Below are 18,046 nucleotides of genomic sequence, written 5' to 3'. Positions count from 1 at the left end.
AGGTGGAGTAGTCCAAAACTAGAGGGCATGGGTTTAAGGTGAGAAGGGGAAGATTTAAAGCCAATAAAAGGGGCAACTCTTTCATGCAGAGGGCAGTACATGTATGGAATATGCAGCCAGAGGAAGTGGAGGAGGCTGGTACAATTACAAATTTAAAAAGGCACCTGGATGGGTATATGAATAGGAAGGATTCAGAGGGATATGGGCCAATGCTTGCAAATGGGACTAGATTAATTTAGGATGTGTGTTTGGCATGGGCGAGTTGAATCAAAGGGTCTGTTTCATGTAACACATCTCTATGATTCTACTGAAAAACTTCTGTTAAAAATAGGCAAATTAGAAGACATTTTTTACAAGTAGCTAATCTGCAGTTAAAACTGATATTTAATTGTTCAATCTTTTTCTATTTAGTCAAACAAATTGACAAATTTCAATTTCTATATTGAAATTACAGAGTAAGATGATAGTATATTAATGCTTAACACTTTAAATGCTTTTTAAAAATTCTTTGTCTTCATCGACAAACTTAATGATAGCATTAACTGACAAAATCTTATGGTACCTCAATAGCATAATTTCAAGACCTGCATTTTTGCAAAACCATAATTAAATGATAGCAATTACAGAAAACTAAAGGTGTCAAGTCATATGGGGGAAGGGTGTTGGGGAGATGCAGGTGTTTATGTTGAGTTATAGGATTAGTTGTGATTATGCTGCACAGCAATGTAGGTTCAAAAGTGTGGAATGGTCTACTCTTACTCCTACTTGTTATCAACATGTTTAAAATCACCTAAATTTCTCAATTTATTGTTTATGTTGTTCTTTAGAATATTGATAGTGCATTGGTTGTGGGTTGAGTTGAATTATGCAACTTCCGGTTCTGCTAAAGCCCTGGATGTTCTGTTGTCTATACAAACAAGCCAAGTGTAACTGGAGTGAAATTTGAATTATTCAGGATTCCTGAATGTAACTAATGAAGTGTAAATAACCCAAAACTTCCTGAGTTTAATTGCTCTCTGTGATGCAGGAACTTTTCAACAATTGACTCTGGGGAAAATTGTGACTCCTTTGGTCAAGTGAAGGCCTGCATATGAACATTTAAACTATGCCATGCATCTTACCTCATTCATCCTGCTACTTTGTCCTAGCCCATATAAAATTGTAAATGGATTGTAAATTGGGTTATAAGAATTCTTTATTGGTTTTGATGGACCTATGCAGTTAATTAATTACAAGAAGCATCTTAAGACAGTACCAACTAAATATTTAGGCTTGTATTTGGATAGTGCTTTTCATATTACTGAAAGCACTTTGTTGCCATTGAAGTACTTTTTGAAGTGTAGTCACAGTAATTCAGGAAACAGAATTTTTCCTATCATTGTTATGTTTTGTCAATCTCTGAGAATGTAGATCCTAGAATTTAAAAGTAGCTATATGTACACAAATATCAACTAGACGCAACTTATGATTTTTTAAAAGTTCAAAATGAAAGTGTTAGCAAATTTAACAGAGGTTTCTGAATAACCAAGCCAGGACAGATGTAAATTGATTAATATAAACACAAATATCTATGGATGCATGAAGTCTCAAACAAAACAGTGCTGAAGAAACTCAGCAGGTCTGGCAACATCTGCAGAGAGAAAATACAGTTAACATTTCAGGTGTGGAAATACGTAAATTGACCATTGCTTAAACTAGCACCATTTTCTATTTCAAAAAATGTCACAGGATATGTACATTGGTATCAACACCATACACAAACTGACACTTTTTTTTTGAGTAAAGCTTCAGTTCAGTGGTTGATTTTTGCCCAGTATTCCTATGATCCAAAATTTTCTTATCTTACAACCCAGTTTATCAATGAAAATGTTGGTTTCATCATTTGCTGGTGAGAACAATTGATGTTTTTCTGTGACCTTGGCTTCAATTTGAATCAGATGGACAAAAATCCTTTATCTAGCAGCTATCAAGAATCTGAAATGATAGCCTAGAGATGCCGTTTCACCTGTCTATAAATCTCAGCAATCATTAGAAAGTCCTAGAGAGTCAGAGTTATACAGCACGGAAACAGACCTTTTAGTCCAAGCAATCCATTCCAAACATAATCCCAAACAAAATTAATCCCACCTGCCAGCTCCTGGTCCCTATCTCTCCAAACCTTTCCTATTCATGTATCTTCTAAATGTCTTTGAAACATTGGAATTCCACCCGCATCCACCACTTTCTCAGCAAGTTCATCATCCCATACCTCTGAACAAAATTTGCCTCATGTCTTTTTTAAAATCTCTCTCCTCTCACCTTAAAAAAGTGCCTCCTAGTCTTAAAATCCCCAGAAACCTGTAAAATGTTTTTAAAAACTAGACATTTTAAAAGGCAGGAAGGATGTTTCCAATGACGGGGGAGTTCAGAACCAGGAGGTCACAGGCTAAGGATATAGGATAGACCATTTACAAGTAAGATGAGGAGGAATTTCTTCACTCAGTGAGGAGCCTGTGGAATTTGTTGCCACAGAAAGCAGTTGAGGCCAAAATATTGCATGTGTTCAAGAAGGAGATAGATATAGTTCTTGAAGCAAAAGGAATCAAAGGGTATGAGGAAAACAGGATGATTACCCAAGATCATACTGATAGCTGAAGGGCTGAATCACCTACTCCAGCTCCTATTTTTATGTTTCAATGAATTTGGCTACCAACAAACCAGTTGCAAACTGACAAATCCAACTCTATGGCAATCCATCTATGGCTATTTGGATCCTGGAGTGTCAAATGTCAGGGTGCAATTCGCATTGAGTTGAGCATGGGAGTTTGGTATGTGTTGCAGTTTAGTGAAGGGGAGAGGAAGGCTTTTCTTTTCTTCTGCTGCCTTGTTTTCGTGACAACTTTTGCAGATCAGTGGGGACAAGACAAGACCAAGGCTGGTACATTACCAAGGGATTGACTGAGAAGCACCAGGGTTAAGTAAAAGTCAGAGTAAGAAAAGGACACTAAAGTTATGGTAACAGGAATAAGTCTAATATTAAATAATTAGAAAATTAAGCACTAAGACAAAGTCAGTTCAAGGTTAGGTCATGGTAGGTGAGTTCAGCTGTGTGAAATGTGTGACTGGTCATATGTGAGAAGTTATGGACCCTACCAGTGTCCTTGGTGACCATATGTGCAAAAAGTGCTCCAAATGCAGAAACTTCAGCTCTGTTTTTTGGAGGTCAAGCAGCAACTGTGCGGCTGAGATTTATGCGGATAACATGTTTAGCAAGATGGCCAAATGGGAGATCAAGGGGGATCACCAGGCAGTCAAACAGAATCAGGCAGGTAGTGCAGAAATCCCCTGGGCTCCCGCTCACAAATGGTCAGGCGATAAATGCTACCCACCTAGAAACATTGATATCCCGTGAGTGAATTAAAAAAACACAAACAAACAACAGTTTTCCATTTTGGAAGATGAGGGTGCTGGTTCCTCAAGGGAGTGCAGACAGACCCAAACTTCTGGCACCCCCAGCAACTGGACTGCACTGGAGGAGAGGAAGTAGACAGCAGGGGATTTGTTAGTTTGGGGAACAAACAGGTGGAAAAAGTGAGGTCTGCAGATGCTGGAGATCAGAGCTGAAAATGTGTTGCTGGAAAAGCTTAGAGATCAGGCAGCATCCAAGGAACAGGAAATTTGACGTTTCGGGCATAAGCCCTTGACACTTTCCTCATTCCTGATGAAGGGCTTTTGCCCGAAACATTGAATTTTCTGTTCCTTGGATGCTGCCTGACCTGCTGCGCTTTTCCAGCAACACATTTTCAGCCCGGAACAAACAGGTGCTTCTGCAGCTGCAGTTGTGACTCTGGGTTGATGTGATGCCTCCTTGATACTAGGGTCAAGGACATCACTGAGCTGTTGCAGAGCATTCTCAAGAGGAAGGTGTAAAACTTAGGTCATGGTAAATATTGGTATTAACAATATAGGTAGAATGAGCAATGAGGTCCTACACCAAAGAATTTTGGGAGTGAGGCTGTAGACTAACAAACAGGACCTCAAAGGTTGTAATCTCTGGATTATTTCTGGTGCCATGTTCCAGCAAGTATAGAAATAGGAAAATAGGGCATATAAATATGTAGTTCAAGAATTACTGCAGGTGGGAGGGTTTGAGATTTCTGGATCACTGGGACAGTTTCTGGGAAAAATGGGTCCTGTACAAGCAGATCTGTCTGAACCTGAACCAGATGGGACCAACATTCTGGCGGGTGTGTTTGCTACGGCTATAGGGAGGAATTTAAAAACTAATTCAGCAGTGGGAGGTGACACATTAGTACAACAGAAACACAGCATGCTTTAGAAAAGGAACAAAGGCAGAAGGAGTTCAACTATTGTAACTTTCAAGGGATTAAGGTGAGGTGTCTATTTTAATGTTAGGAGTATTATAGATAAAACAGACGAGTTCGGGGGTGGAAAGACGTGTGGAATTGTGACATAGTTGCTATCAAATAAATATGACTGAGGGAGGGACAGGACTAGTGACTCATCATTCCAGGATACATGATGACAGTTGGGGAAGTCATGTTGAGGTTGTACATGACATTGGGGCCTCTTCTGGAATAGTGAGCAGTTCTGATCACTCAGTTGTAGGAAGGATATTATTAAGCTGGAGAGGGTTCAGAAGAGATTGTTGCCAGGTATGAAAGATTTGAGTTATAAAGGAAGGCTGGATAGACTGAGTCTTTTTTCACTGGAGTATTGGAGGTTCACAGGCAACTTGACAGAAGTTTATAATGAGAATTATAGATAGAGTTAATAGTAGTTGTTTTTCCCTAGGATGGGGGATTTCAAGATTAGGGGACATATTTTTAAGGAGAGAGGAGAGAAATTTGAAAAAAGACATGAGGGTCAATTCTTTTTACACAGAGGGTGGCTCACATGTGGAATTAACTCCCTGATGAAATGGTGGATGTGAGTACAATTACAGTGTTTAAAAGACATTTGGATAGGTATGTGAATAAGAAAAGTTTACGGGATATGGACCAGGAGCAGAGAGGTGAGACTAGTTTAGTTTGGGATTACAATTGGTGTGCATTGATTGGACTGAAAGGTCTGTTTCTGTGCTGTATGACTCCATGACTTTATAACAGGACAGGGAGAATGTAAAAGAGGAAGTGATATCACACTACTAATTATCAAGTCAGTTACTGCAATAAGGTGGGCTGATATCTTGGCACAGTCTTCAAATGAGGCTTTGAGGGCAGAGTTTACGAATAAAAAAGGGGGCAGTCACACTGCTGGGTGTGCACTATAGTCTCCCAAATAGTCAGTTTGCAATAGAGGAGGCAATATGTACATAATTCACCGAGATGTAAACAGTATAACCAAAAATAGGCTAATTATGGGATTTCAACTTAGAAACAAAATCCTTACAGTGCAGAAAAAGGTAATTTGGCCCATCGAGTCTGAACTAACCCTCTGACAAGCAATACACCTCATTCCCATAATCCCACATGTTGTTTATACCATGGCTAACCAGTTCAACCGGCATAGCCCTGGACACTGCAGAACCAATCCACTTAACGTACATATTTGAATGAAGTGAGGCTGAAGAAACTGGTACTGTTTTATCCAGTGAAAAGGCTCTGGAGACATAATATAAAAACATTTCAGATTAATGGATAAATACTGAAGAATGGCCCTTCCAATTATCCTCACATCATACCTCCATCAATAGGATTTAGTTAGCTGACTAACATATGGAATACTGCCATTGGGTGGGTGTTCTGAAATCTGGCAATAGGCAACCTGTCTCTGAAGGGCAACCAAAGAGTCATATCCAAATTAGTGAAATGAGGCCGGGGTCCACTCTGGATCAGGTCTCAACCTTACAGTTGGGTGCACTGATGGTTAGATCCTGAGAAATAAGCTGAGAGCTTTATTCCAGTGATTTAAGTCATTGCCTATGTAGAACAAGTCTCATTTTGCTAATACAAACAAAAATTGCTGGTGAAACTCATCAGGTCTGGCAGCATTTGTGCAGAGAAAAACAATGAATGTTTCAAGTCTAATAAAGCTCTTTTTCAGAGCACAGTTATCCCAGTTTGCTAGGCCTGGTAAAGATTTTTTTATTCATTCATAGGATGAAGGCATTGCTAGCTGAGCCAGCATTTACTGCCTGCTCATCCCTAATTGCTCAGAGGGCAGTTAAGAGTTGACCACATTGCTGTGGGTCTGGAGTCACATGTAAGTTAGACCAGGTAAGGATGGCAGCTTACTTCCATAACGGACATTTGTGGAATAATTACTAAACTTTTTATTCTCTATCTATACAAATAAGGGAGGCAACTACAGCATGGAAAAAAGAAACTACAACAGACAGATTTTCTAAAAAATTCTGTGACCTACCTTCATTCGCTCTGGAAAATCTTTTGAAAACAATGCATAAGTCTGCCCCCGGTTCCCAGCCCCAATGATAATCACTTCCACACAGCGCGGCATAGCTGCTGCAATACAAACAGAATAAATAGACAATAGGAGTTCAATAAAGAAGATTTTACAAATAATGAAATTCTATAGTGTCAGGCCTCTCTGTAAATGCTACCCCCTCCAAACACTTCAGTTGAAAAATGTGGTGCTGGAAAAACCAGCAGGCCAGGAAACATCCGAGGAGCAGGAAAATCGGCGTTTCAGGCATAAGCCCTTCTTCAGGAATGAGACTGGTGTGCCAAGTGGGCTGAGATAAAAGGGGAGGGAATTTGGGGGAGGGGCGCTGGGAATACGATAGGTGGAAGGTGGGGAGGGTGAGGGTGATATGCCGGAGAGGAGTGGGGACGGAGAGGTCGGGAAGAAGATTGCAGGTCAAGAGGGCGGTGCTAAATCCGGGGGTTGGGACTGAGATAAGGTGGAAGGAGGGGAAATGAGGATGCTGAAGAAATCTACATTCATCCCGTGTGGTTGGAGTGTTCCTAGGCGGAAGATGAGGCACTCTTCCTCCAGGCGTTGCAAAATCACCTGCACCTCCACACACATCATTTGCTGTATCCGCTGCACCCCATGTGGTCTCCTCTACATTGGGGAGACAGGCCGCCTACTTGCGGAACGTTTCAGGGAACACCTCTGGGACACCCACACCAACCAACCCAACCGCTCTATGGCTGAACACTTTGACTCCCCCTCCCACTCTGCCAAGGACATGCAGGTCCTTGGTCTCCTCCCTCGCCAGACTAGGAACCCTCCAACCACATGGGATGAATGTAGATTTCTCCAGCTTCCTCATTTCCCCTCCCACCAACCTTATCTCAGTCCCATCCCCCAGATTCAGCACCACCCTCTGTACCTGCAATCTTCTTCTCGACCTCTCCTTCCCCACCCCCTCTCCGGCCTATCACCCTCACCTCTTTCCACTATTGTATTCCCAGCGCCCCTCCCCCAAATTCCCACCCCCCCTCCTACCTTTTATCTCAGCCCGCTTGGCACACCAGCCTCATTCCTGAAGAAGCTGAAAATGTGTTGCTGGAAAAGCGCAGCAGGTCAGGCAGCATCCAAAGAGCAGGAGAATCGACGTTTCAGGCATGAGCCGAAATGAGTCCGACGTTTCAGGAATGAAGTAGGGCTTATGCCTGAAATGTCGATTCTCCTGCTCCTCGGATGCTGCCTGGTCTGCTGTGTTTTTCCAGCACCACATTTTTCAACTCTGGTCTCTAGCATCTACAGTCCTCACTTACTCCAAACACTTCAGTCAAGATTGTGGGCAGGTGGTTTGTCCCCAAGCCTTCACCAATTTCCTGGACTGCTATTCCCTCTAATTTTCTGAATTCCCTGTGGTGAACCATCTTGCATTCACTTATGACTTGTCCACATTGATACAATCAAGAATGCTAACCTGATTTGGAATTCAAAGATCATTAAGTCATATGTTTAGTTGAATGTGTTTCAACCAATATAATCCAACAACTTAGAAAGGTTAATAACTATTCATTGTGTTTAATACAGTTCTGTCAAGCCCAAACCTGTATGTTAAGTGCAGGCATGTAAAAATTCTTCTGAACTGCAGATCAACTTGGTGATGATTAGATTAGATTACCTACAATGTGGAAACAGGCCCTTCGGCCCAACAAGCCCACACCGACCCTCCAAACAGTAACCCACCCAGACCCATTTCCCTCTGACTAATGCACTTAACACTATGGGCAATTTAGCATGGCCAATTCACCTGGCCTGCACATCTTCGGACTGTGCGAGGAAACCAGAGCATCCGGAGGAAACCCACGCAGACACTGGGAGAATGTACAAACTCCACACAGTCGCCAGAGCCTGGAGTCGAACTCAGGTCCCAGGCGCTGTGAGGCAGCAGTGCTAACCACTGAGCCATCATGCCACCCAAGATAGCAACAAAAACATTACCCCTCCTTTAATGTCAATGAAAAGAACTCAAGACTGTGCAGCTAGTGTGAATCCCACAGCATCTCTCCTGTGGTGATCTTCTCCAGTGACATGCTAAAATGAATTGAATTGAATTTATTGTCTGTGTACTGAGGCACAATGAAATGCTTTGTCTTGTGAGGAATACAGACAGATCATAGTTAAATAGCAAAGATAAGTAAATAATAGGTAAACAACGGCAAAAACAAAAACACGTACAGGCAAATGCGAAGAGTTTGAGTCATAGAGTTGTACAGCACAGAAGCAGACCTTTTGGTCCAACCCGTCCGTGCCAACCATATATCCCAACCCAATCTAGTCCCACCTGCTAGCACCCAGCCCGTATCCCTCCAAATCCTTCCTATTTATATACCCATCCAATTGCCCTTTAAATGTCGCAATTGTACTAGCCTTCCTCAGGCAGCACATTCCATACGTGTGCCACTGCGTGAAAAAGTTGCCCCTTAGGTCTCTTTTATATCTTTCCCCTCTCACCCAAAGCCTATGCCCTCTAGTACTGGACTCCCCCCACCCCGAGAAAAGGCTTTGTCTACTTATCCTATCCATGACCATCAGCCTCCAACACTCCAGGGAAAACAGCCCTAGCCTATTCAACTTCTCCCTATAGCTCAAATCCTTCAACCCTGGCAACATCCTTGTAAATCTTTTCTGAACCTTTTCAAGTTTCACAACATCTTTCCAATAGAAAGGAGACCAGAATTGCACGCATATTCTAAAAGTGTCTAACCAATGTCCTGTACAGCCGCAACATGACCTCCTAACTCCTGTATTCAATACTTTGAGTAATAAAAAGGAAAGCATACCAAAACACCTTCTTCACTATCCTATCCACCGGCGACTCCATTTTCATGGAGCTATGAACCTGCACTCCAAGATTCTGTTCAATAACATTCCCTAGGACCTTACCATTAAATGTATAAGTCCTGCTAGGATTTACTTTCCCAAAAGGCAGCACCTCACATGCAACTCCATCTGCCACTTCTCAGCTCATTGGCCTATCTGATCAAGATCCCATTGTATTCTGAGGTAACCCTCTTCGCTGTCGACTACACTTCCAATTTTGGTGTCATCTGCAAACTTACTAACTGTACCTCTTCTGCTCACATCCAAATCATTCATATAAAATGAAGAAAAGTAATGGACCCAGCACCAATCCTTATGGCACTCCACTGGTCACAGGCCTCCAGTCTGAAAAACAACCTTCCACCACCACCCTCTGTCTTCTACCTTTGAGCCAGTTCTGTATCCAAATGGCTTGTTATAGAGTCATAGAGATGTACAGCATGGAAACAGACCCTTCGGTCCAAACCATCCATGTCGACCAGACATCCTAACCCAATCTAGTCCCACCTGCCAGCACCCGGCCCATATCCCTCCAAACCCTTCCTATTCATATACCCATCCAAATGCCTCTTAAAAGTTGCACTTGTACCAGCCTCCATCACATCCTCTGGCAACTCATTCCATACATGTACCACCCTCTGCATGAAAAAGTTGCCCCTTAGGTCTCTTTTATATCTTGCCTCTCTCACCCTAAATCTATGCCCTCTAGTTCTGGACTCCCCCACCCCAGGGAAAAGACTTTGCCTATTTATCCTATCCATGCCCCTCATAATTTTGTAAACCTCTATAAGGTCACCCCTCAGCCTCCGCGCTCCAGGGAAAACAGCCCCAGCCTGTTCAGCCTCTCCCTGTAGCTCAGATCCTCCAACCCTGGCAACATCTTTGTAAATCTTTTCTGAACCTTTTCAAGTTTGACAACATATTTCCGATAGGAAGGAGACAAGAATTGCACACAATATTCCAACAGTGGCCTAACCAATGTCCTGTACAGCCGCAACATGACCTCCCAACTCCTGTACTCAATACTCTGAGCAATAACAGAAAGCATGCCAAATGCCTTCTTCACTATCCTATCTACCTGTGACTCCATTTTCAAGGAGCTATGAACCTACGCTCCAAGGTCCCTTTGTTCAGCAACACTCCCTAGGACCTTACCATTAAGTGTATAAGTCATGCTAAGATTTGCCTTCCCAAAATGCAGCACCTCGCATTTATCTGAATTAAACACCATTTATCACTTCTCAGCCCATTGGCCCATCTGGCCAAGATCCTGTTGTAATCGGAGGTAACCCTCTTCGCTGTCCACTACACCTCCAATTTTGCTGTCATCCGCAAACTTACCAACTGTACCTCTTATGCTCGCATCCAAATCATTTATGTAAATGACAAAAAGTAGAGGGCCCAGTACCGATCCTTGTGGCACTCCACTGGTCACAGGTCTCCAGTCTGAAAAACAACCCTCCACTACCACCCTCTGTCTTCTACCTTCGAGACAGTTCTGTATCCAAATGGCTAGTTCTCCCTGTATTCCATGAGATATAACCTTGCTAATCAGTCTCCCATGGGGAACCTTGTCGAAAGCCTTACTGAAGTCCATATAGATCACATCTATCGCTATGCCCTCAATCCACTTTGTTACATCTTCAAAAACTCAATCAAGTTTGTGAGACATGATTTCCCATACATAAAGCCATGTTGACTATCCCTAAACAGTCCTTGTCTTTCCAAATACATGCACACCCTGTGTCTCAGGATTCCCTCCAACAACTTGCCCACCACAGACGTCAGGCTCACTGGTCTATTGTTCCCTGGCTTGTCCTTACCACCATAAATAGTGGACCACGTTAGCCATCCTCCAGTCTTCCAGCACCTCACCTGTGACAATCAATGATACAAATATCTCAGTAAGAGGCACAGCAAACACTTCCCTAGCTTCCCATTGAGTTCTAGGGTACACCTGATCAGGTCCTGGGGATTTATCCACTTTTATGCGTTTCAAGACATGCAGCACTTCCTCCTCTGTAGTATGGACATTTTTCAAGATGTTAACATCTATTTCCCTACATTCTATATCTTTCATGTCCTTTTCCACAGCAAATACTGATGAAAAACATTTGCTTAGTATCTCCCCATCTTCTGCGGCTTCACACAAAGGCCGCCTTGTTGATCTTTGAGGGGCCCTAATGTCTCCCTAGTTGCCCTTTTGTCCTTATGAATTTGTAAAAGCCCTTTGAATTCTTCTTAACTCTATTTGGCAAAACTGTCTCACGTCCCCTTTTTGCCCTACTGATTCCTCTTAAGTAAACTCCTACTGCCTTTATACTCTAAGGATTCACTATACCTGACATATGTTTCTTTTTTCTTAACCAAACTCGATTTCTTTAGTCATCCAGCATTCCCTACACCTGCCAGCCCTTCCTTTCACCCTAACAGGAATATATTTTCTCTGGATTCTCGTTATCTCACTTCCGAAGGCTTCCCATTTTCCAGTCATCCCTTTACCTGTGAGCATTTGCCCCCAATTAGCTTTTGAAAGTTCTTGCCTAATACCATCAAATTTGGCCTTTCTCCAATTTAGAACTTCAACTGTTAGATCTGGTCTATCCTTCTCCATCACTATTTTAAAACAAATAGAATTATGGTCGCTGGCCCCAAAGTGCTCCCCCACTGACACCTCAGTCACCTGCCTTGCCTTACTTCCCAAGAGAAGGTCAAGTTTTGCACCTTCTCAGTATGTGGATGTACCTACTAGAATCAGAAAATTTTCTAATATACACTTAAATTCCTCTCCATCTAAACCTTTAACACTATGGAAGTCCCAGTCTATATTTGGAAAGTTAAAATTCCCTACCATAACAACTTATTATTCTTACAGATAAGAGCTCTCCTTACAAATTTGTTTCTCAATTTCCCTCTGATTATTAGGGGGTCTATAATACAATCCCAATAAAGTGACCATCCCTTTTTTATTTCTCAGCTCCACCTAAATAACTTCCCTGGATGTATTTCCGGGAATATCCTCCCTCAGTACAGCTGTAATGCTGTCCCTTATCAAAACTCCATTCAGTATTCTAACAACAGTAGGACAGAAACAGTTTTGAAACCAGCTGGTGCATGTGTTCAGGCTTCTGCACCTTCTCCCTGATGATAGAGATTGTAGTAAAACATTGCCAAGATGTGATGGATCTTTGAGAATGCTGGCGGTCTTTCCTTGACTGCAGGCCTGGTGAATGGATTCTATAAATGGGAGGTTGTCCTTTGTTATTGTCCCGGCCGAATTCACCACTCTCTGTAACCGTCTCCAATCTTCAATGTTACAGATGCCATACCAGGTAGTGATACATCCAAGAGAAGGTGAGGACTGCAGATACTGGAGATCAGAGCTGAAAATGTGTTGCTGGAAAAGCGCAGCAGGTCAGGCAGCATCCAAGGAGCAGGAGAATCGACGTTTTGGACATGAGCCCTTCTTCAGGAATGAGGAAAGTGTGCCAAGCAGGCTAAGATAAAATATAGGGAGGAGGGACTTGGGGGAGGGGCGTTGGAAATGCGATAGGTGGAAGGAGGTTAAGGCGAGGGTGATAGGCCGGAGTGGGGGTGCGGGCGGAGAGGTCAGGAAGAAGATTGCAGGTTAGGAAGGTGGTGCTGAGTTCGAGGGTTGGGACTGAGACAAGGTGGGGGGGGGGGGGGGGGGGGGGGGGGGGAGAGGGGAAATGAGGAAACTAGAGAAATCTGAGTTCATCCCCTGTGGTTGGAGGGTTCCTAGGCGGAAGATGAGGTGCTCTTCACCAGCCGTTGTGTTGCTATGGTCTGGCGATGCAGGAGTCCAAGGACCTCCATGTCCTTGATGGAGTGGGAGGGGGAGTTGAAGTGTTGAGCCACGGGGTGGTTGGGTTAGTTGGTCCAGGTGTCCCAGAGGTGTTCTCTGAAACGTTCATCAAATAGATGGCCTATCTCCTCAATATAGAGGAGGGCACATCGGATGCAGCGGATGCAGTAAATAATGTGTGTGGAGGTGCAGGTGAATTTGTGGCGGATATGGAAGGATCCCTTGGGGCCTTGGAGGGAAGTAAGGGGGGAAGATGTGGGCGCAAGTTTTGCATTTCTTGCGGTTGCAGGGGAAGGTGCCGGGAATGGAGGTTGGGCCGGTGGGGGGAGTGGACCTGACGAGGGAGTCACGGAGGGAGTGGTCTTTTCAGAACGCTGATAGGGGAGGGGAGGGAAATATATCCCTAGTGGTGGGATCCGTTTGGAGGTGGCGGAAATGACGGATGATACAATAAATATGAAGGTTGGTGGGGTGGTAGGTGAGGACCAGTGGGGTTCCGTCCTAGTGGCAATTGGAGGGGCGGGGCTCAAGGCCAAGAGAAGGCATCTGCTCCCAGGAGGACCAGTTCCAATACCGAACAACCCAGATGGCCTCCTTCTTCAAAGACCGCAATTTCCCCCCAGACGTGATCAACGATGCTCTTCACTGCATCCCCTCCACTTCCTGCTCCTCCGCCCTTGAACCCCGCCCCTCTAGTCACCACCAGGACAGAACCCCACTGGTCCTCCTCTATATTGGGGAGACAGACCGCCTACTTGCGGAACATTTCAGAGAACACTACGTGTGCTACGTGCTTGATGTGGGAGGTCAACGACTCCGGTGTGTCTGGCTCGTATATGTGTGGAAAGTGAGGGCACATTCAGCTATTGACCGAGCATATTGCAGCGCTGACGAAAGAACTCGAGGATCTTAGGCTCATCCGAGAGAACGAGATCTTTCTGGACAAGACCTTCAGCGAGGTTATTACACCAATCATGCCAGAAGAGAGCAGAAGAGAGCAGACGATGAGGAAGGCAGAGAGGAGACAGGCGCAAGAGACCCCGGGAGAAGTACCTGTCAGGAACAAGTTGAAGCTTTTGGAAACAGTAGAGACTGATGGCACTGCCAGTTCGCAAGGCGGCCAGGTCTGTCAATCAAAAATTGGAGCAGAGGCAGAGCGGAAGAGTCGGACATCGCACAGAGCCATGGTAATAGGGGACTCCATCGTGAGAGGAACTGACCGGGGATTTTGTGGCAGCAGACGGATTTAAGGATGGTGCGTTGCCTTCCAGGTGCCAGGGTGAAAGACATCGCGGACAGAGTGCGGGAAATCCTCAAGGACGAGGGTGAAGAGCCAGAGGTGGTGGTACATGTTGGCACAAATGATGTCAGGAAGAAGAGGAGGAACAAGAGAGACGGTTTGCACCTTAATAGGTCAGGGACCAGCATTCTGGCAGGCAGGTTTTCTATTGCAACACCGCTTCATTTAAACTAAGTAGTGGGGGGAGGGGACAAACTGGATGTTTATAAAGGAAATTGAAGGGAAAGTTAGAACAAGAGAAGTCAAGAAAGACAACTGTATCAATGAGGCAGAAAACTCGGAAAGGGATCATGCTGTAGGGTTGAGTGAAATAGTGGTTGATGGGAAGGGTGAGAGCAGGAACAAATTAAAAATACCATATATGAATGCACGAAGCATTAGACATAAGATGGATGAGCTTGAGACTCTTTTGGAAATTGGCAGATACGATATTGTGGGGATAACTGAGACGTGGCTTCAAGTGGACAGGGCCTGGGAAATGAATATTCAAGGCTACATGTGCTATCATAAGGACAGACTGATGGGCAGAGGGGGTGGGGTGGCCTTGTTGGTAAGGGAGGATATTCAGTCCCTTGCGCAGGGGACCTAGAGTCAGGGGATGTAGGGTCAGTGTGGATAGAGCTGCGAAATACTAAGGGAAAAAAAACCCTCTTGGGAGTCATCTACAGGCCCCCAAACAGTGGTCTGGATGTCGGATGTAAGATGAATCAGGAGCTGAAATTGGCCTGTCGCAAAGATGTTACTACAGTTGTTATGGGGGATTTTAACATGCAGGTAGACTGGGGGAATCAGGAAGGTATTGGACCTCAAGAAAGAGACTTTGTGGAGTGCCTCAGAGATGGATTCTTAGAGCAGCTGGTGCTGGAGCCGACCAGGGAGAAGGCAATTCTGGATCTGGTATTGTGTAACGAACCAGAATTGGTCAGAGATCTCGAAGTGAAGGAGCCATTGGGAAGTAGTGACCATAATACATTAAGCTTCAATCTGCAATTTGAGAGGGAGAGGGTACAGTCGGAAGTGTCAGTTCTTCTGTTGAATAAAGGGAACTATGGAGCTATGAGGGAGGAGCTGGCCAAAGTTCAATGGTGCAATACCTTAGCAGGGATGACCGTGGAGGAACAATGGCAGATATTTCTGTGTATAATGCAGAAATTGCAGGATCAGTTCATTCCTAAAAGGAAGAAAGATCTCAGGAGGAGGCATGGGTGGTCGTGGCTAATGAGGGAAGTTAAGAAACATATAAAGTTATAAGAGAAAAAGTATAACATAGCAAAGATAAGTGGGAAAACTGAGGACTGGGAAGCTTTTAAAGAGCAACAGAGGATTACTAAGAAGGAAATACGCAGAGGAAAAATGAGGTATGAAGGTAAACTGGCCAATAATATAAAGGAGGATAGTAAAAGCTTTTTTAAGTATGTGCAAGGCAAAAAAATGGTTAGGACTAAAATTGGGCCCTTGAAGACAGAAACAGGGAAATATATTACGGGAAACAAAGAAATGGCAGAAGAATTAAATGGGTACTTCAGATCTGTGTTCACTGGGGAAGACACAAGCAATCTCCCTGAGGTAACAGTGGCTGAAGAACCCGAACTTAAGGGAATCTATATTTGCCAGGATTTGGTGTTGGAGAGACTGTTAGGTCTGAAGGTTGATAAGTCTCCGAGGCCTGATGGTCTACATCCCAGGGTACTGTAGGTGGCAGTTCGGGAAATCGTGGATGCATTGGTGATTATTTTCCAGAGTTCGATAGATTCATGGTTGGTTCCTGAGGATTGGAGGGTGGCTAATGCTTTTTAAGAAAGGTGGGATAGAGAAAGCAAGAAATTATAGACCAGTTAGTCTGACCTCAGTGGTGGGAAAGATGCTGGAGTCTATTATGAAGGATGAAATTACGGCACATCTGGATAGTAGTAACAGGATAGGACAGAGTCAGCATGGATTTATGAAGGGGAAATCATGCTTGACTAATCTTCTTGAATTTTTTGAGGATGTAACTCAGAAGATGGACGAGGGAGATCCAGTAGATGTAGTGTACCTGGACTTTCAGAAAGCTTTTGATAAAGTCCCACACAGGAGGTTAGTGAATAAAATTAGGGCGCATGGTATTGGGGGCAAAATACTAGATTGGATTGAAAATTGGTTGGCTGATAGGAAACAAAGGGTAGTGATAAACGGCTCCATTTTGGAATGGTAGGCAGTGACCAGTGGGGTACCGCAGGAATCCGTGCTGGGAATGCAGCTTTTTACAATATATGTTAATGATATAGAAGATGGTATAGCAATAACATTAGCAAATTTGCTGATGATACAAAGCTGGGTGGCAGGGTGAAATGTGATGAGGATGTTAGGAGATTACAGGGTGACCTGGACAAGTTAGGTGAGTGGGCAGATGCATGGCAGAGGGCAGTGGAGGCCCAGTCTCTGGATTCATTTAAGAGAGGGTTGGATAGAGCTCTCAAAGATAGTGGAATCAAGGGTAATGGAGATAAGGCAGGAAGAGGATACTAATTAGGAATGATCAGCCATGATCATATTGAATGGCGGTGCAGGCTCGAAGGGCTGAATGGCCCACTCCTGCACCGATTGTCTATTATCTATTAACACCTCTGGGACACCTGGACCAACCAACCCAACCACCCCGTGGCTCAACACTTCAACTCCCCCTCCCACTTCACCAAGGATATGCAGGTCCTTGGACTCCTCCATCGCCAGACCATAGCAACACAACGGCTGGAGGCAGAGCACCTCATCTTCCACCTAGGAACCCTCCAACCACAAGGGATTTCTCCAGTTTCCTCATTTCCCCTCCCCCCACCTTGTCTCAGTCCCAACCCTCAAACTCAGCACCACCTTCCTAACCTGCAATCTTCTTCCTGACCTCTCCGCCCGCATCCGCACTCTGGCCTATCACCCTCGCCTTAACCTCCTTCCACCTATCGCATTTCCAACGCCCCTCCCCCAAGTCCCCCCTCCCTACCTTTTCTCTTAGCCTGCTTAGCACACTTTCCTCATTCCTGAAGAAGGGCTCATGTACAAAACATCGATTCTCCTGCTCCTTGGATGCTGCCTGACCTGCTGCGCTTTTCCAGCAACACGTTTTCAGCAGTGATACATCCAGACAGAATGCTCTCGTTGGCGTACATATAAACATTAGCAAGGGTATTCGCCGTCATGCCAAATTTTCTCAGGAAGAGGAGACATTGTTGGGCCTTTGTAATCAATGCGTCCACATGAAGTGTCCAAGAAAGCTTGTTGTTAATGACTACTCCCAGGAGCTTGACACTCTCCACTCGTTCCATCTCTTTGCTGTTAATGTGTAAGGGGGCATGAGTAACATCCCTTGCATGTAGCATGGGAATCCATTTGCACCCAGCAAGTCAAATTGAAAGGCAATGAATAGCTCTGTTAATTGCACTATGAATTCACAAAAAAACTTCATCCTTAACAAAAAGATAAAAATCAAGACCACAGTATTACAGTGGATAAAGCAACTTCAGACTGATCTGAAGGTTCCTTGTGGTGACATTAGAGTCAGAGTTATATAGTACAGAAACAGACCCTTTAGACCAACTCATCCTTGCCAACCATATGTCCTAAACTAATGTAGTCCCATTTCCCAGCATTTGGCCCAGATCCCTCTAAACTCTTCCTATTTATGCACCCATCCAGATGCC

The 18,046-nt window shown here is 44.2% G+C and overlaps 1 protein-coding gene across 7 annotated transcripts in view; it reads right to left on the bottom strand.

The window, feature by feature from the left end:
• The window catches only part of zgc:154075 (uncharacterized protein LOC556929 homolog), a 270,435-nt gene that overhangs the window by 244,422 nt on the left and 7,967 nt on the right, over positions 1-18,046 (bottom strand). For all 7 annotated transcript variants that reach the window (XM_060852421.1, XM_060852418.1, XM_060852417.1 and 4 more), the window contains exon 2: positions 6,367-6,464. In XM_060852421.1, the coding sequence (XP_060708404.1) occupies positions 6,367-6,459 (93 nt within the window). In that variant the 5' untranslated portion in view covers positions 6,460-6,464. The remainder of the gene's footprint in view (positions 1-6,366; positions 6,465-18,046) is intronic.

Source organism: Hemiscyllium ocellatum, chromosome 37, assembly GCF_020745735.1.
Source record: "Hemiscyllium ocellatum isolate sHemOce1 chromosome 37, sHemOce1.pat.X.cur, whole genome shotgun sequence".
NCBI classification, from domain to species: Eukaryota; Metazoa; Chordata; class Chondrichthyes; order Orectolobiformes; family Hemiscylliidae; genus Hemiscyllium; species Hemiscyllium ocellatum.
Note: the sequence above shows the minus strand (reverse complement) of the source record. Positions and strands in the feature narration are given on the sequence as shown.